Source organism: Pinus tabuliformis, chromosome 5_1, assembly GCF_031772625.1.
Source record: "Pinus tabuliformis cultivar Carrire ecotype Pingquan chromosome 5_1, CPIR1, whole genome shotgun sequence".
NCBI classification, from domain to species: Eukaryota; Viridiplantae; Streptophyta; class Pinopsida; order Pinales; family Pinaceae; genus Pinus; species Pinus tabuliformis.
In genome coordinates this window covers 476,063,238-476,084,226 of record NC_142305.1, presented here as the reverse complement: position 1 = coordinate 476,084,226, position 20,989 = coordinate 476,063,238, and the positions used below count along the sequence as shown (strand labels likewise).

The window sequence follows — 20,989 nt, the reverse complement described above, 5'->3', positions numbered from 1 at the left end:
GGGATTGATGAAATCCTAAAAGCTTGCCATGACAAGCACCACGGGGGACACTACGCAGATCGTAGGACAAGGCATAAGGTATATAGATGGGCTATTATTGGCCCACTGTTTTTAAGGATTGTATGAAATATGCCTATGCTTATGATACCTACCAAAGGATGGGCAGGCCTGACCAATATGATGAAATGCCTCTGCAACCCAAATTAGTTATAGAATCTTTCGAGAGATGGGCATTGGACTTTGTTGGCTGATTCCATCAGCCATCCCATCAGAAGGCCTACATACTGGTTTCCATGGATTATGTGACTAAATGGGTGGAAAAGATAGATTTACTAAGAACCACAGAGGAAGTTGTGATTAACTTCCTTTTTGGGCTATTTGTGCAGAATGGTTCACCGCAAGAAGTGATCACAGTTGGGGGAGGGAAATTCGTAAGACACAATATTATTGTCACTCTCAGAAATCATCATATTACGCACAAGATCACTTGCCCATATCACCCGTAGGCAAACATGAAGGTAGAAAGAAACAATAAGGTCATTGAAGATATTTTGACCAAGGCAGTCTCAACACACTGGCAAGACTCAGCTGCTAGACTGCCAGAGGCCTTGTGGGCCTATCACCTGACTTGGAGGAAGACTACTGGATACTCTCTGTACCAACACGTGTTCAGAAATGAACCTATTTTTACGATCGAATTCAAAATAAAGACTCGAAGAACAGCCTACGAAGTGGTGTTGGATCTAACAGAAGCCCAAACTAAGCGACTTCAACAGTTGAACGAACTAGATGAGGCTCGGATGCTCGCTTTGCAACAGACCGCAATTATTCAGCAACAAAGGGAAAAGTGGCATGACAACCTTATCAGTAGGAAGACATTTCAAAAAGGGGATTGGTCACTCCTTTATGACTCTAGATTCTAGGATTTTCAGGGAAAATTACAAACAAGATGGCTCTGCTCTTATGATGTTGAAGAAGGGCATAGAAATGGTACTCTTACCTTGACTACCATTGATGGATCTGGACATTATTTTAAGATGAACTAGCATCGAGTGCATCTCTATCACAAATCGCTCACCAAGGAGTCTTGATGCGAGTAGGTATGCAAGGAACCCTTCATGCAAATCTTAGCTGTAGGGAGCTATGACTCAGGAGATTTTCATTCAAAAGATTGAGATTTCTCTAAATTGTAAATAACATATATATTCTATTTGATTGATTGAAATTTAGATTAGACATCACCATGTAAATATGAGGATTTTTTTAGTGTCTGATAAGTGTTATTAAATCAACTGAACGGTTGTTGTTCAATCGATTGAACAACACTTTTACGTCTTTTATATTTGTTGTTCAAACAATTGAACAATTGTTGTTCCATCGATTCAACATCACTTTATCATTTTCACTTTTCATTGTTCAAATGATTGAACAAATTGTTGTCTAAATGATTGAACAAATTGTTGTTCAATCGATTGAACAACACTTTTACATTTTTTGCGATTTTTGTTGTTCAAACGATTGAACAAATTGTTGTTCAATTGATTGAACAACACTTTTACATTTTTGCAATTTTTGTTGTTCAAATGCTTGAAGGTTTGCTGTTTAATTGATTGAACAACAATTTTGCGTGTTTTTTTATTTTTTGTTGTTCAAATGATTGAATGATTACGGATCAATCGAGTGAACATCACTTTTATAGTTTTTTGTAATTTTTGTTGTTAAAATGATTGAATGATTGTTGTTCAATTGATTGAACAACACTTATGTGTCTTTTTATTTTAATTTTTGTTGTTCAAACGATTGAAGGATTGTTGTTGAATTGAGTGAACAACACTTTTTTTTAGTTTTTTTCTTGTTCAAACAATTGAACAAAATTTTTATGTGTTTTTCATTTAATTTTTTCTTTTCAATTGATTAAATGATTGTTGCTTAATCCATTGAACTACACCTTTGGTCTTTTTAAATAGGGTAGGCTATGAATTCTTTAATTGTTGATCACTGCGCCATCTTTCTTTTTCTTTTATGTTTTGAATAAACACAAATTGAATAGATTTGTGCCTAATATAAGAAAAAATAGTGATGATAATATTATTATGACCTATGAAGCCTCTTTTATGGTTATATTCATTCAACAACTGATACAGTGTATCTTTATAATGACTAAATTAACATCCATTCTTTGGACACATCATAAAATGATTCACTATTTACAAACCATGTTGGCTTATGTTTATACTTTCAAATGGATAAATCCCATTGATACGATGATATGAGGGTGAGAGTATAAACCTTCATTGGCAACTTTTTACTTATTACACCATCCCTGACTCTTAAGGAGCAAATGAGCCTCGCTATTCTTACAATAAAAATTTCAAAAGAGAAAATAGAAATAATGACACATGAAAATGCATCAAACATTCTGTTAAAGAGGATAGGGGGTCTCATATCGAGCCAGCCTACCATGCTCATAAGGATGTAAGAAGGGACATTCCAATTTGGCCACCAAACCAAGGTAATGAGCTTCTTGATGATTAAAACTCTAAGAAGGATAGGGGGTCTCATCATGAGCTAGCTTGATCACTTCTCATATCCTGGTGAATGGCACTATGGTCATCTGGTCACCATGCCAGCATAGTGGTCTCTTTATGACAAGAAAAGAAGAGCCATCTACATAATAAAAGGAGGATTCTAGCTCATCTATGGGGTTAAAAAGTAACCTTGTCAAGGTTATCAATGCGTGCTGGTAGCAGTGGCTCTTCTTGTCATATTGGAGTATCATTTTACACTGCCAAATGATTTCTATCTATTACCACGTATGGATTTGTTTCCAACGGGAATTTCCCATTTGAACAACACTCTTACAAGCCAAACTGCATGGTAACTTATGTTATATATTCATAATATTTTAATTGTCTAATCATTTTATGATAGTCATTAATACATGACGCCGATTATGCCTTTTTTTCATACCACTTACGGTGAAAATATTTTGTCGTAATGAATTAAAATATCTGTTTTAATTTTTTCTTGGCCATTTCACATTTGATGACGTGTATTGATTTAATTGCCTTACCGATTAACACACCGTTTTTTTTTGGACTACTTGCTGACATTTATGAATTGTCAATGCTTTCACTTACTTTTCACATGCTTGAAGGACGTGGAAACCATTTACTCGTCAGAGGGGGAATGGCCTGTGCATGAATGACATGAGTGACAATTATGGATAATTGTGTGATAATCATTTCAATTAACTTCCGGGTAAGGACTGCGTGATGATTATTAATGCGTAATAATTAGCAAGTATTTCTAATTAGGGAAATGATGGCAACCATTATGGCTGGCATGCGGACTCATGATTTGACATTAAGTGTGGTTGTCGGGACAAATGACTTAACTAAATATGATATTAATTCTCAAAACATCGTCATTTCTCTGTTAATTGCTTTAATGTTCTATGTTGTTGTTCTGAATTGTGGAAGTATAAAACATTTGCATACAAGTGAACTAGTCACAGATACAAAATCCATGGGAGGAAGAGATATCCAAAATGAGCCCTCAGTATTCAAGGTATCAGACCAGGCTCAGGCAATTCTTCAGTGAACAAGATGGCTACAGTATTTGAATAAATTCCAGGGATTTCACAAAGAATTGACACTCGAATTCTTATAGAACTTGCTGAATGGTAGCACCATAGTCAAAGGCAGGGAGATAAAATTTTTTGAAGAGGCCATAGCAGAAGTCACCAGACTTCCAGTTGAGGGAACCAAATGGACAGAAAAGCATGTCCTTCTACACAATGTGGTTGTAGTATTCTAGGACTCGGATGATCAGTTAGCCAGAACAGGGAAGGGGATTCACCCTTCAGCGTTAAGACAACCTTGGCAGGAGTTGGTAGTCATCGTGCAATGATATATCACATTGGGTGGTCACCAAGATGTGGTAAAGCCTAGTCAACTCAAATTGTTAGCCATTCTAAAACAGAAAATTTTAGTTAATTTGTCATTTTATTTGAATTCTCTATTGCATGATGTCGCTTGACGAGTTAGGAAAGCTAAGAACCCATGCACTGTCATTAGTCATCATGGACTGATTAAATTTCTTATCATGCATGCACTGGCCTTTCATCAGCTAACTTAGGAAAATATTGTAAATCCTACTTTGGCCCCACCTCCAGAAGACATAGAAACAGAGTAGCAAGGGCCAAGAACCCCACGTCCAAGAAGGACAATGAAAATAAATAATTCCTCTCTGCCCCTGAACCCAACAAAAGGTAGGTGCTCTACGCATGTTATAGCCCAACAACATATCCCAATTAATACAAATGAGCCTAGACAATCCTGCACACCACCTCCAAGTTTGCAAAATTCCCCTTTGTAAGATTATTAGGAAGAATTAGCCAGGGTATTGGAGAACATGGGGATATTTGGCAAGGATAGAGAACAATTCGGGAATGTTAAAGAACATAATTATACCCCCAACCAATTTTCTTTTGCTGACAAACCTAGTCATGAGAAAACCCTGCCATTTATTGATGTTGTGGAGGAACAAAGGGAGCCAATATCTTCTATGGAAAACGCCTTGAAGCCAAGGTCCATAAAGAGGAAGTCATTAGAGAAGAAAATCAGACAGAAAATATTGGCCTAGTGGACCCCCCAGCTGAAGAAGATCCTAGAGATGCAACCCTGTGAGATGTAAATCAAGCAGACATACTATTATTTCTAATTACCCTGAGGACAACGCCTACCCAGAAGAAAACTTGTAGAATGACAATTTTTTAGGAGACACCATTGTATTGGGATCTCCTGAAAGAGAAATCCATGACAAAGGGGAGCTAGAAGGTGAAGCTCCATCAGGAGATAGAGTTCCAGTTGGAACCCTTCCTAATGATGAAACAATACCACTTGTACAGGAACCATAGGACAGACTAAAAAAAAAATGCATAAGAAGTATATAAAACAAGAGTGAATAATTGGTCAGCTAAGGTAGTGGTTAAAAGAAGCCATTAGAGCTTGGAATTTGAAAGTAGAAAAATTAACCACAGACACACAGACAAAACATTGTTCTAAAAAGGATGTTGAAACCTAAGCTAAGGATCTTTTGGCCTGTCCAAAGGAAACTTAGACAAAGCCATATCTTGTAGAAGACACTAAAATGCCAGACTGAAGACCCCTGTGTTTTCCCATGGGAGACCCAAATCGACTACCCTACCGAGAATTCTGGTGTTCAAATAGATGCTAAGGAGGACATTCAAATTGAGCATTTCATGATTCAAGAGGCAGCTAAAGTTGTTGTTCATACCGATCCCATGGAGACCCACGATGGAGAAACCCAAACAGAGGAGGCACATGCTTATATTTCCCTAGTAAGGGAGGCATTTATTAGGAGACTATAAAATTAACTACTAAAGGTTCAGCTGGGTTTAGCTCAGCTCAAGGAGGTGGTTGTTCCCCTACGAATACATCAAGAGTTAAAGAAAAACTTTGAGGCACTTATAGTGACTGAGGATGAGACCTTTGCACAGTATAAGACTAAAAAGAAAAAGGTTCAAAAGGAATGAGACAAATTAAAAAAAGCTAAAGAGAAGTTGGAAACTGTCCGCTCTCCTTATTTAGACACCCTGTCATGTAGATACCCTACTACAAATTCTGCCTTATTCCTCCTGGAGATATACCTCCTGCTAAAACTCAAAGTTGTTAACACTGGGAATTCTATGGAAATAAAGACTACCCTAGATTTTTTCAAGTGCTTTAGGGAATAAAATGATCAAGTACAACGCCTCCTCTATGAGCTTTATATGAAAAATTTCTTTTTGGAAGATGACAGGGACAACAACCCTAGCCCCTCTATAAGGGATGTACAGCTCCAATAATTTCTCCCTTTTGCCACTAATTGACTCAAGTGGGCCAAGGCTCACAATACTTTTGGAAAGCATGAAGAAGGAGTTGACCTACAGGTGAGAGGGGAACCATCCAAACCCTTGCATCTCTCAATCAGACACAAGAAATTCATGAAGCGGGATGGTGTTGAGGGCCAACTGGCACCATTTCACACAAATATTGCAAGAGATGGAAAGGAGTACTTCCAAGAGATTAAGGAGGAAGCCTTGTCTGCAGCTAGAAAAAGGTGGGAGGTCTCCAACATTAGTATTAGAAATCGAGAACCATTTGGATACCAGAACTTTAAAGCCGCCTCCTCTTGTTTGTACAAGTACAGTAACATGGTCTTAACCATGGGGCCCGAATGGATAGGATGTCGGTATAGGACTCCAATCATATGGTATCCACTAGAGCAGTATTGCTGTGACTGCACCTTGAAGGATGAAGATGTTACCCAGGATTTTTCTATACTAAAGATGAAAAATGGCTTCAGAAATTATAAGGAGGAGGTATATCCTGCATATTACCTAACATGGCTACACATTAACTATTTAATTGCATGAGGACATGCAACAAGGTAAGTTGGGGAGTATGTTGGGTGATGAAAAAGGTATGTTTTCTCTTCGTAAATAGATTTATTCACCATTTATCATCACATGATTATCTTTGTTTATGGATCAAAGCAAAGGAAATAACAACTAAAGTTGGGTAAAAGCACTTGGTAACAAATTAGATAAATCTAGCATGAGAAACTGACTTTTTTCTATCTTTATATGTAGAAGACACAGATTGAACAATAGTTTTTCAATCGATAGAGCATCATCGGGCCATAAAAGGAAAGAGACAACATCTAAAGTGGGCAAAGTAGTGAGATACCAGGAAAATTGATGATATTTCATGATAGAATCAGATTATGTATAATGAAATCCTCAGGATCCCCTGATCCTGAGGATTTTCTTTTATCTATTTATTTTGTAAATGTAATATATACTACTAAAAGACAAAACTACACAGAGTTTAGAATTTCATAACTTGTAATTATTCTTTGGAGACATATAATATTTTTATCTCATTGATGTTGTAACCGTGTTGCTTATTTTAATGAAGAAATACTCTGTTTGATCCATACTTATATTCTGAGTATTTCTTAGTGAATACTTTTGGCGACTTTGGGCCCAGTCAAGAGAAGTTGTACTGCATTCTTGTGTTATAATCCTATTTAGTCATTACTCATTGTTAATGCTAAGTTAATATCATTTTGCTTATTTTTGAAGATTGATGATTCTGATTCATATTGTTGTTCATTTAGATTTAGAATTAGCTGAGTGATATATCTGAGTAATGCTTTGATTCGATTGGTTATGTTAGTTTTAGTAGTAGATTTTTGTTCATTCTGAGTTATGTTGTCATAGATCTTAGAGATAGCATTTGTTATCACTCAAGAAAAAATTTTCAAAGCTGAAATTGTCTAGGTGGTTTCGTAGCGCATAATTCATATTTTGCACTGGCTGCGCTACGAAATTGGGGAATTGTTCGAATCCATAGCCAATATTTCACAGCTGTCTCCTATGGATTCTGTGGGAATATCTGACTCAACATGTCACAGTGCTGGATCTTATCATCAATATACAAATAATACTGTTGTGTTTCATTCTCAAGGTTTTTCCTATAATCCCACTACATTGGCCAAAGTTCTGGTATCCAGTGGAAGTCAATATCCTAGCATGCCTATTGTACAGAGTTCTGCTTCCCTCCAGAAATCCACATCTAGTGAGAATCTCACAGGGGAACATACATCAGGTTACCTAAATTTTTCGTCATCAGATTGCCAAAGAAGGAGCTATACATGGTAGTATCTTTGATGAAAATCCAGAATACATCGACATTTGGCAAGGGGAAAGTTGCTGCATACAAGCTGATGGAGATTATTAAACAACAGCCTACAATCATTCATGATGTTTCAGAAGGAAATAAGCTAGCAGAAATCCAGGGCAACATTGACTTCCAAGATGTTACATTCAGTTACCCTTGTCGGCCAGATGTACTGATTTTCCGAAATTTCTCTCTCCAAATCCCAGCTGGAAAGACTATTGCAATAGTGGATGGGCATGAGCTAATTGAGCTCCAGAATGGAGCGGAGTATTGCATGTGCTCACCTTACAGCTCTGGAATGGGGTATGCAAATCCATGATCATATCATTCAAACTAGGTTCCAGTCTAATGTAATTGTTGGGAGTGGCCTTGTTGACATGTATTCTAAGTGTGGGAGTATAGAGGAAGGTTTCCAAGTGTTTGATGAAATGCTAGAGAGAGATGTAGTTGCATGGAATGCAATGGCTACAGGTTATGCTCAGAGTTCTCGAGTTTTCAAGTGGAAGACCTTATTAGCTCATCATTCATGTATGTATCTTGTAGTTTACTTGCTTATGGAGACGATGCATTACAAAGGGCTTGTTTCGACTTTGTACATTTAGCATCATCATCACTGGACGCGAAAATAATCCAGCTCCAAGTGTTGTGACAGAGAATAACATCAAGTTATTATTTGAAATGCAGAAAAAGGAAGTTTTATTAACATATCACAGATGACTGCTTGTGTGGGACAACAAAATGTGGAAGGGAAACGAATTCTATATGGATTTGATGATAGAACTCTTCCCCATTTTTTAAATGAGCATGAAAACGAATCTGTTTGTGATCAGAACAAACAGATAATGCATGAGAGCACATGAAAGTCTACTCTCTCAGCTCTTATGGATAAACCATCTGAGAGTACAGAAACTACAGTGACATTTAAAGCCCCAGAAACGCATGTATCTGCAGATAGAATCTCAGAAGTTTCTGCAGTAATCGATATACAAGCAGCTATCAGGGCCTATTTGGCCTGCCGAGAATTTGATCGCCTTAAATGTATTGTAAGTTTACAAGCCCATGTTCGTGGACACTTAGTTAGAAAGCAGGCTGCAAGAACTCTGCGTTGTGCGCGAGCAATTGTCAGATTGCAAGCTTTGGTTCGTGCTCGTCGAGTGCGATTGTCAGAAGAAGGATTGGCTATTCGAGAGAAGCTTGAAGACATACGACGGCAGAATGGTTCAAAAGGAAATGTTTTGGTAAAAGAGAGAAATGGTTCAAATGCTTCAATTAACAATGACACTTTTGTGTCAGAGAAGCTGTTCTCAAATGGATTTGCTAATCAGCTTCTAAAAGCTATTCCAAAGACAGATTCTCTATGTATGGAGTATGATCCAGACCATTGCAATTCTGGATGGAAATGGTTGGAACGTTGGATGGCTGCTTCTCCTTGGGGGTCTGGTTTGTCAGTTCACGCAAATAATACTTCAAATTGCTTAAATGAAAGTGAAAATGCACATATCCTAGAGGCTAGAGCTGAAAATCCTGGGCATATCTTGATAAAGGAGTCAAATTCAATGTTAGGTCCTGTTATTGATCAGCCTGAGGTTGAATCTGAGAAGATTACTGTCAGCTTGACAAAGGGATCCAATTTAACATCATCACCTGATTCTGTTTCCGATCAGCTTGACAGCAAAACAAATTTGTCAAATTCGATATTGGATTCTCTTCCAGATCGGCTGAATGAACAGTTGAAACAAGCGTCAAATTTGGTTTTAACCAAGGACAGTGTTGACGCTGTGGATTGCAATTGTAGTCCAAGGGAAGAATCAATAGTAATACTAGATTATATGTCAACATCTGCTTCAGTTCCAAGTAAGCATGAAACAAACAGTGAAAACGGCAACGATAGCTTGGGAAATATGCAATTAAGAGCTGAGAATAAAGCTCTGAAGAAGAAAATTGAAGACCTGAAGGCACAGCTGGGCCAGTTACCTGCTAAATGAATTTTCTCTTCAAGAAAGGTTTTGTTCCAAATTTTGTCAAATTTGCTTAGTCTTATTGTTTTGAAGAAATGTAAATCCCTGTTATACATATGAAAAATCGAAGGGAGTTTTTGGCAATCAAATATTTGGGTGATAAAGATTCAAGGTCAAAGGAAGACTCTGTTTTTAAAAACTCAGCAGTTTCGTAGCGCGCTACGAAACTGCTGTAGGTGATGATTTTAACACAGACAGGCAGTTTGATATTATGAGCGGGAATTTTGAAAGGGAGACACCTAAAGGATATGCAAGATATCGGATGGAGCTACAATAGCCGTTCAGATCAAGACAGGTGTACCATAAAAAGGCTGGAATATTTTAACCCAAGTTAAATTTATGTTATAAAGCCACTTTATCACCGTTAAAAGGGTATTAAATGAATTTCATACAAAGAACTTTTGCCTGCACACATATCCATCGATGCAGCCTCCAACACATCAGGAACGTGGCAGTATTCCATATTTTGGGTTATTAAAAGCTAGAAGACATGCTGCTGTACATTTGAGAAATTTGAGGAAAACTGGAACCAAGAAGCAAGGGACATCTCCCAACACTACTGAGCAGTTAAAGGATTTTGCGTTCAAGGTCGATATGGAGTATTAAAGCATCCATCTCAGCCATATCAAAAAGGGGACCAGGTGTCAAAGAACAAGGAGAAGTCATTACGCATGGAAGATAGAGTTAGAGTTATAGTTAGTTTAGAACTCTCTTAAAACTCCAGTCAGCACTTTATTGTATTTAATAGTTAGTTAAATAGCTGATAGGTGTCATTTGAGGCAGTTATCGAATTCCCCTCATGCTGGAGGAGGAAGTTCGAATTAGTTAGAATAAGGATTCTATATATAGCTGAGACAGCGATGTAATGAGGGTTGGAAAATGTTATAACAGAAGTATTGTTTGGCTTATGTAAAGACAGAGTTCAGTAATATAAGTGGGCCGTTTTTCTTCTCAGGATTCATGAGGGATTTCCATGTTCAGAATGTATGATGTTATCTTTTTCTTTATGTCTTTTTTACAGTTGCATAGGTGTACAATCACTCAGAATTCACTGATTGTGCTCTGACTTCCTGTGTGCACTTATGAGCTGTGGTTCCATATGTGTGTTGTGTTATGAACATCTAAATGCTAAACGCCCTGACTTCTATGTAAAGGCAGTATCATTATTTACTGAAGTATGGTTGACTCCATAGGCCCAATGGAAATTAGTTTAATGTTTGTCCAGCCTTCATATTTGTCAATGTTATTCCACAAGAGTTAGCCATCTTATTATTAGTCCAAATCAATAACCCTTTGAGAGAGCCCTCTCAGGCTAGGGAGGCTAAGCCTTAGTCTAAAGATTGGTTTGAAATAGTTACACCAAGATAGTCTGATCAGCAGCCTATCAGGGTCCTATTTTGGTGATAACATTTTGGTGCGTCTGCCGGGAGTCTGAAGATTACTCATTCCCGAAATATCAAGAGGCTGAACTTCTGAAGGTAGCAGGAGCTCAGAAGGTTTTCGAGGCTGCAATCTACCTTGGCGACTCCATTGTTGAAGAATTCAAAATTCATACATTCATGGTGATTCCACTGGAGTTATGAAGGACCCAAATGCTACCATTCTTATCTCAAGGTATGCATGCATAGATTTTTCAGGAATTCATGGTTTCCCAAATCATTTTCCCAAGGATGCATATTTTCTAAGGAATGGTCCAAAATTCAATGGAGAAGATTTGAGTTTAACTTTGAAGCATATATCAGATTTCTGTGATTTTACTGAGCTTCTTAGAGTTAAACATGAGGATGTTTGCATTATGTTGTTCTATGATTCATTTCAAGGGAAATGCAAACAGTGGATTGAAAGCTTTCCTGCCAAATCCATCAAGTCATTTGAAGACTTTTGGCTTATGTTTTTGGAGGAATGGATAGATAGATCAGATGTGGTGGCAAACTCTCCTTCAGTTCAAGGTTTCAAACAATGGAATAATGATCGTAGTAATGGAGATACAAATGAAAGTTTTTCTCTGTCTTTGTCCACGTATCTAAAATCATTTGACTGCAAGGCAGAGGATAAGATGAAATTTTTGGATGAAGTTGCTGAGGACATTGAGAAAGACATTGGAGTTTTAGAAGGTCAAATTCAGGCGTATAGTTTTCATAATCATGATCATTATTTCAGAAGCTTTCTATGGCAGAACACAAGGAGAGATTGTTGCTTCCTTTCTCTTTCACGATTGAGGAAGTGTACACTGTTGTTGAAGATCAGTTTGCACAACCAGAAAGTTATAAAAATCATCAAGCTGATCATGTATTCTGGGATCCTATAGCTGACTACATGGAAGAGTTTTACTCTCCAGTGTTTCAGTTTTTCTATGAAGATCAGAGGCAATTTCAATGGTAGTGGTTATCGCCATATCATAGTGGCTCTGAACTCCGATGCAGTCAAAAAACTCAAATATCAGATAAGACAAATGATTGGCTACATTGGAAATTTCACATTAATTGAGCTGAAAGAAGTTTGAATTGATAGGGTAGGTAGGTAGGAAAATGAAAATAAGCTCAAGGTTGACTGAGCATTTATTTTTCAGTAGATGTAGATTTCTTTCTCCTAGAGTCATCATGAAGCTTAAGCCCGAGGTGAAGGCCTAAGAAGCTTGAAGGGAATGTTTGTCAAGAAGATTTTCGTTTGTAATAAAAAAGATAAAGCACTGGACCTACGAGTTCTTAGTGTACCACAGGAGCACACTATCCAAAGTGGAGCCACTGTTATCACTCAAGGAAAAATTTTCAAAGCTGAAATTGTCTAGGTGGTTTCGTAGCGCATAATTCATATTTTGCACTGGCTGCGCTACGAAATTAGGGAATTGTTCGAATCCATAGCCAATATTTCACAGCTGTCTCCTATGGATTCTGTGGGAATATCTGACTCAACATGTCACAGTGCTGGATCTTATCATCAATATACAAATAATACTGCTGTGTTTCATTCTCAAGGTTTTTCCTATAATCCCACTACATTGGCCAAAGTTCTGGTATCCAGTGGAAGTCAATATCCTAGCATGCCTATTGTACAGAGTTCTGCTTCCCTCCAGAAATACGCATCTAGTGAGAATCTCACAGGGGAACATACATCAGGTTACCTAAATTTTCCATCATCAGATTGCCAAAGAAGGAGCTATACATGGTAGTATCTTTGATGAAAATCCAGAATACATCGACATTTGGCAAGGGGAAAGTTGCTGCATACAAGCTGATGGAGATTATTAAACAACAACCTACAATCATTCATGATGTTTCAGAAGGAAATAAGCTAGTAGAATTCCAGGGCAACATTGACTTCCAAGATGTTACATTCAGTTACCCTTGTCGGCCAGATGTACTGATTTTCCGAAATTTCTCTCTCCAAATCCCAGTTGGAAAGACTATTGCAATAGTGGATGGGCATGAGCTAATTGAGCTCCAGAATGGAGCGGAGTATTGCATGTGCTCACCTTACAACTCTGGAATGGGGTATGCAAATCCATGATCATATCATTCAAACTGGGTTCCAGTCTAATGTAATTGTTGGGAGTGGCCTTGTTGACATGTATTCTAAGTGTGGGAGTATAGAGGAAGGTTTCCAAGTGTTTGATGAAATGCCAGAGAGAGATGTAGTTGCATGGAATGAAATGGCTGCAGGTTATGCTCAGAGTTCTCGAGGTTTCAAGTGGAAGACCTTATTAGCTCATCATTCATGTCTGTATCTTGTAGTTTACTTGCTTATGGAGACGGTGCATTAAAAAGGGCTTGTTTCGACTTTGTACATTTAGCATCATCATCACTGGACGAGAAAATAATCTAGCTCCAAGTGTTGTGACAGAGAATAACATCAAGTTATTATTTGAAATGCAGAAAAAGGAAGTTTTATTAACATATCACAGATGACTGCTTGTGTGGGACAACAAAATGTGGAAGGGAAACGAATTCTATATGGATTTGATGATAGAACTCTTCCCCATTTTTTAAATGAGCATGAAAACAAATCTGTTTGTGATCAGAACAAACAGATAATGCATGAGAGCACAGGAAAGTCTACTCTCTCAGCTCTTATGGATAAACCATCTGAGAGTACAGAAACTACAGTGACATTTAAAGCCCCAGAAACGCATGTATCTGCAGATAGAATCTCAGAAGTTTCTGCAGTAATCGATATACAAGCAGCTGTCAGGGCCTATTTGGCCTGCCGAGAATTTGATCGCCTTAAATGTATTGTAAGTTTACAAGCCCATGTTCGTGGAAACTTAGTTAGAAAGCAGGCTGCAAGAACTCTGCGTTGTGCGCGAGCAATTGTCAGATTGCAAGCTTTGGTTCGTGCTCGTCGAGTGCGATTGTCAGAAGAAGGATTGGCTATTCGAGAGAAGCTTGAAGACATACGACGGCAGAATGGTTCAAAAGGAAATGTTTTGGTAAAAGAGAGAAATGGTTCAAATGCTTCAATTAACAATGACACTTTTGTGTCAGAGAAGCTGTTGACACTCCCGGACCGCCCAGATCCACAAATGAATAGAAAGTTGGATCTGTATTCGATCTCACCTGAATCGAAAAAAGTCTGTAGTGATAAAGTGCACTCTTTAGGGTATTTAAGGTTCCCACCCTATATGATGGGACTGCCACCGTCGGAGGTGTAAGGTTCCCATCATATAGGATGGGACAGCCACCGCCGGAGGTGTTCTCAGAATCAGGTGTTTAGGCCGAAGGCTCAGGTGTTGGTGCCACAGGGTCAGGTCTTATTAGAATCTTTCGGGGCATGTAGCTCAGCAGTAGAGCATTGGGCTTTTAACCTAATGGTCGCAGGTTCAAGTCCTACTATGCCCAGCTACCACATTGAGCGTGGATGACCCAGCATAATGGATATACTTAAAAAATGACAATCATTTGCCTTGTGCAAAAGCCCCCAAAGGCTATAAACTTGGGGCCTTGATTCGGAATGGCCTTAAACTTCTGGTTAACATCTAGTTGCGATTGTGGTTAGTAAATAAATATAAATAAAACATTATTTGGAAAATATATTTTTATTCAACCTCGAATAAGTCACATATCATACTCTTAGAAGATTAGTTTGTAATGACAATCTATCATAAATATATTTTTTCCCGTACATATATATAAACAAATAGGTATAAATAAAATCTATGTAGTTTGTATGGAGAAATATTAAACATTTTTCTGAGGTGTTATATATGTGTGTGTGTGGGGATTCTAATTACTCGTAGTAATTTTCTTTCAAAATAACATGAATTAAAAGTCAATTTTAAGCTCTCTCATGGGGTTTTCTTTCAAATACCTTAGCATGAAGGCATGGATGATGAAATCCAATTTCCTCTTCTTACTTCAAAATTTGACAGATAACCCAAGTGATGACCAGTTTAGGTATTCTTAAGGTGAATTTACATGTGTGAAAGTAAGGAATTATAGAAAGCGTTAGTAAGGAGTTTAAACATTTTATGCAATCCTTTCAAAATAACTGTTTTTTCAAAATTGACAACGCAATTTTTGTAAATTTCCAAGTAACAATAAGAAATTAAATAATTTGTTTGATAACAATCAATGGTGGAAGTGATACAATACCAATTGAAATTAGGACCAAAGTTGGGTCCCCCAACTTATGATAAGACCATGAACACCAATAGCGAGAATTTACTTCATCTAAATCCACAAACTAAATCCCATTACCCTCTATTCCTTCATCTCAATTATGTACTCAAATTACCTTTTCATCTAGGGGCTCTAGCCTATATTTAATGGCAACATGTTTTAAAATAGACTCAATCAACATAATTTGTTGTAGTACTTCAAACCTAGAATTTGCTTATATGATGATGTCCCAACACAATTTGTTGTGGTAGTTTAGACCTAAAATTTGATTATACAAAATTTCCCAAAACATATTTTGTTGTAGTACTTTATACCTAAAATTTGATTATACGAAATTGTCCAAAACATATTTTGTTGTAGTATTTGATCCAAATGTTTTGGTGTAACATGTCCAGATTTGTGTAATTCCATTTGAGGATACAATTCATGCAAATGTATAAGAAGTAAGGTTAAATCCTTTCTCACAAACACCTGCAACAAATAATGACATCCCTTGCATGCATGGTCATGATAAAAAAAATATGGATGGTATTCCCTTCTAGGAGGCTCATGTGGATTCCATTCATCCATGCATTTTCATTTAGAAATTTAACCACACAACTCATAATCTTAATAGCCTTTTTCTTTCACTAACACATTAAGAAGTCCATTCAATATGACTCTTTTTTACGAGATTCATGACTGCTCAAAATGTTCAAGGTTACCTTAGAGGATTTTTTTGGGATGAAGGTTAATCACCATTACAAGAAAAGGAGCATATCCTACCATAACATTTTACCAACTCACCTCATATTGATTTCCTTGTATGTTGCAACCAAACACTCTTGCAGGTTGTTGGGTACATGTATATGTGGGAAAAGAGTAAAATGAGTGAAAAATATCATAGAGATATGTTCGATATCACCAAATCTTATCACAATTATGATATGATTAATGAATGTGTATGCATAAAAGATATCCTCGCCTTCAATGACTTAGGAGAAGGAGTAATGGAATGTTAACGGCTGCAAGTGTGGAGAGAAGTGTCCTCAATATTCTCAAACAACTAAATAGATTACATACAAGATATATAGGAGACAAAAATAACTAATAACCGAATTGGAACTCAATGATAAGTTAATTGAAGTGAACTAAATTAAAATTGTCTATGACACCTAGGAGATAAACATTAGAGAGGGAGATTAATTACCTTAAAACCCCTCATAATGTGAATTGTTACAAAAATTTAAACTAAGTTGCCAAATGGTCTACGTCTTAGTTAGGCTTACAAATATGACTTTGAAAATATAACACAAGCTACGTTAGATTTCTTTTTCGTTTTATTTTATTTTAGATCATGTATCCTCTAAAATTCTTTAGCTTTCTCTTTTTCTCATTGGCTTCAAATTAGAGTTTCTTCGTTTGTTTTTGAAACTCTTCCATAGTTTCTTTAAGTTGTCCATGCATGTCCTCTAATTTTTCAAAAATATGTTTGTATGTGGACTGCTACAACGTGTCATGTTCAATTGTGTTCTCTTCATCACTATTGTTTTATCGTCATTCTTTTACAACTTAAGATGAGAATAAAATTTTATCTATTCAGGATTCATTGCTTCAAATTCATTGCTCCAACTTCATCAATTTTAATGACTCATAAATTTTCTAAAATAATTATTAATGCAACTTCTATACATGCTTCATGACAACATGGTGTTGCAAGGCACTTGAGGAACTTTAACTCTTCTTCAAATTTTGTTGCTTCTTTGTAGTACCTACTATGTTCTACACATTGAACGTGAATGTTAACTTTAAAAACATTTTCAAACCATATTTATTCTTTTCTTTCTACTTTGTAATGATTTTTTTCTCCTCTTTGATTTCCCTCAGTGCCTCTGTCACTTCCACGTCTTTACTAACCTCTTGGTTTCTAAACAACAGTGGGATTCTCTCACCAAATAACATTATTTCAATGAGATGTTTCTGTTGCATCATCTACAACCATTCATCACTAGACAATTAGTCGTCATGAATGTCAACATCAATAATTTTAATAGTTGAATCGAGAAAACCATTTACTGCGTCGATCACAACTCCAATGTGATCAACAAACTATTTTTTTGGATTCACTAAATCTTCATCCACTTATGGTTGTGTAGAGTGGTATTCATGAGAATCTATGTGCTCTTTCTATACTACTCGTAACACACCATCATCATTGTCATCCACTTTCGAGTGGGATTCAATAAAATCTTCATATCTCTATAGATCTGTTGCTATAGATCCTCTTTCCTTTTCATCTTCAAGCATTGCTACAATAGGATCTACAACACTATTTTCTTCAACTTGATTACCCCCCCTTACATGAAATTTCCTCTCAAGAGCATCCCAAGCTTCCTCTGTTGTCTTTGCATCTACAAGGAGAAAATGATTTCCGCCATTTAGACATCTCTTTATGCATTTTAATGTCAAGACATGTCTTTTCTCCCTTAAATTAAACATTGTCAAATAAAGCTCAAACAACTGATTTTATATCTTTGACTTTCTAAGCCTCATTATTTTTCCCATTTATTAAAAGCTTGCAATTGTGACTCAGTAAGCAAATTAAACTGTAAACATACCAAGTTTTTTGTTGTGACTTTAACTCTAACAACAATGATGCTCCTATTACAAGTCAATGCTCTCTATACAATATACTCATACATATCCACACTAGATTTTTATTCATATATAGATATCTTTTTAAAATAAAATTATCAATGAAACAAAAACCAATAACACTAAAGAACGACATAGTTTTTTTAAATAAATTTTAAAAAACAAAATTGAATATCATTTAAAAAAAATTAAATTAAAAAGAATTCAAATGTAGGTCCAATAACATATGAATCCCTTTCCTTACTAAAAAAGAATCACCTTTTTTATAATAAAAATAGCGTTTTCCTCAATAAAAATGTAACTTTCAAACAAAGAAACGGACTCCAGAAGAATTCGTATCAGTGAAGTATATGAACGTGTCAGCTAGTATAGGTTTATATAAGGGTAAATATTTATTCCAGAGCTAAATTTTATTTTATTTTATTTAAGGAATAATAATCATCAACTCTTGGGTGGAAAAAGTCGAAATAAATCTTTCTGGCTGGAAAAAGTTAAGAGAAATCAATTCTTATTTTCAGAAAAAACAAAAATAAATGTGAGAAGATAGAGATGAAAAAGTGTATTTTTTTTTTCAGAAAAATGGAAATTGAGAAACATTTCACTTTTAAAATGACAAATCTTTAACATAATAAGGAAAATTATGTAGATATTCTGGCAACTAATTCTTGATATAAAAAATAAAAATTTACCTAAAAACTAAAACTGTTTATTATGAGAATCCAAAAAAAACTAATTACCAAAATCGAAACAATGTATCTCATAAACTATCTTTTCCTGATAAAGATTAAAATAATTCTTACTCATATTACAATAAAAATAAGTCAGGGCACCGGGAAAAGCATAGAAATAATAAAAAAATGCTACTGTTGTAGTTTTGTATTATACCACATCTACGAAAATCATGTTAGAATTGTCTAGGTCAGAATTTCTATTGTTTCTGACTGTGAAACTATGAGTTAAATCTATCATTACTCTTCATAATCATTACATAATAACAGTACAACCAATTAAACACATAAAAAACTAATTACCAAAATCGAAACAATCTATCTCATAAACTAGTTTATCCTGATAAAGATTAAAATAATTCTTACTCATAACACGCGTTACAATAAAAATAAGTCAGCTTACCGGGAAAAGCATAGAAATAATAAAAAATGCTACTGTTGTAGTTTTGTATTATACCACCTCTATGAAAATCATGTTAGAATTGTCTAGGTCAGAATTTCTATTGTTTCTGACTGTGAAACTATGAGTTAAATCTATCATTACTCTTCATAATCATTACATAATAACAGTACAGCCAATTAAAGAACGAAAATGCTAAATGGAAAAACCCGCCAGCTCATAGTGGAAATTCCCCTTAATACATTACCAGGGTTTCCACTAAGATTGAAAGCCCATATTTATAAGAACTTATTTGCAGCTACAAGAGCATATAATACTTCAAAAAAACGAAAGGTACGAAAAAGTTTCACCCTAAAATTCTATTGAAACCAGTGAAGGGTTAAAGAGAGAAAGCTCGGAGAGAGATTTAGAATGAGGGAGACAGTTGGTCAATCTAACACCGGAAATTTCGCTTGCACAGAGGGCATTCAAGTTTAGAATAAAACCACTGCAAAATGCAGTTGCGGTGAAAAAGGTGATTGCAAGGCAATCGTTTTGTTTCGGTTCGGTTGGACATCGTATCATAACAAATGGCGCATATCAATATGTCCCCCTCACTATCATCTATGCCCATAGATTGGGTTGGAATGATAACGGTTTGGAAAGAGTCAACAGCCGCGATTGCAGCAGCTACGGGATAAGTCCCATGGAGAGCGAGGTATCGCTCTCGAAAATGAGGATGAAGATCAAAACCTTGAATTCTCAATTCTATACAATTAGCGATATTACTGTCGCTTTCCAAGAGTTGTAGTACCCGATGACAATCTGCAAAACTGCCGCTCCATATAACTTGCAAGCTCCACACATTTGCGTCTTGGCGACTCCAATCTAAGATAGTTCGCACCAAAACAATATTCACGTTTTCAGCCATTGCAACCTGGATATTCGTTCCGCCACTGTAGTTCGGAGGACGATATTCATAGTTGGGTTTCTGTCCAATGTCATCTAATTGCCGTATATACATATTATCCGAAATATTATCCAATTTCCACTCATCTCTTCTGTGACTTTCAATCCATCTAAAAGTTACACCTGAAATCAAGTGCTGTTGAACGGAACTTTCATTTTCATCTGAAAGGCTACCGTTTGCAATTGTTAGAGTGGAGGATACAGTTTTTTCCCATACGATGTCTCTACTTGACGAGTTCTCCATGTGATCCCAAATCCTCTCAAAGATTTCTCTCGCGAGATTGGTATTATCAGTTTCGCTTCCATTTCGTGATTCCTCCATCTCCCCGCTTTTTGAAAGATACCTTGAAGAAGGAATTTGCCAGTACACCGTCAAAAAGATAAGCCGCATACAGGACATTCCTCCGATGACATGCTTTATGTATTTACAATAAATATCATTTTAGAGGTTGTAATATAGTTACTTGTGTTATTTTGAGCAGTCCGACCCAAAGAATGGCGGGATTTTAGTTTGCCGCCACTCAAGCCTCACATATAATTGTTTCATGGTCCCATGGTCCCTTACGTAGCCTTCTTCCAACTCGTTTCAACCATTTAGATGGTTTAATTAGTAATTTCTAAAAGAAATCGCTAAGGTTCTGGACGTATAAGCGTATAGTCAGTAATAGATAATATATCTTAAAGCCTGGCGTAATTTGATAATGTTAATGTTGATTTTCTTCCATACTTATATTAATAGAGTGGTTGAATATATATATATATATATATATATATAAAAAGATGGAAAGTGATGAATGAGGTATTTCAAAGTGGTTGTGTTAGTTGATGGTTAAATAATTTTGATAGGATTAGTCAAGTATGGTAGATCGTTTATTATAGTTAAATATGGTAAAGA

The 20,989-nt window shown here is 36.2% G+C and overlaps 2 protein-coding genes and 1 non-coding gene across 3 annotated transcripts; 2 read left to right on the top strand and 1 right to left on the bottom strand.

Annotated features, from left to right (window-relative positions):
• The first annotated feature begins 8,624 nt into the window (after window positions 1-8,624).
• On the top strand, window positions 8,625-9,736 carry LOC149165560 (protein IQ-DOMAIN 5-like). Its single transcript, XM_089429858.1, has one exon. The coding sequence runs from the start codon at window positions 8,633-8,635 to the stop codon at window positions 9,734-9,736; it is 1,104 nt and encodes a 367-aa protein (XP_089285984.1). The 5' UTR covers window positions 8,625-8,632.
• Window positions 9,737-14,532: 4,796 nt separating this feature from the next.
• On the top strand, window positions 14,533-14,604 carry TRNAK-UUU (transfer RNA lysine (anticodon UUU)). The gene has a single exon. It is a non-coding gene; the product is annotated as a tRNA-Lys (tRNA).
• Window positions 14,605-19,579: 4,975 nt separating this feature from the next.
• On the bottom strand, window positions 19,580-20,494 carry LOC149165558 (uncharacterized). Its single transcript, XM_089429856.1, has one exon. The coding sequence runs from the start codon at window positions 20,492-20,494 to the stop codon at window positions 19,580-19,582; it is 915 nt and encodes a 304-aa protein (XP_089285982.1).
• Window positions 20,495-20,989: the final 495 nt, after the last annotated feature.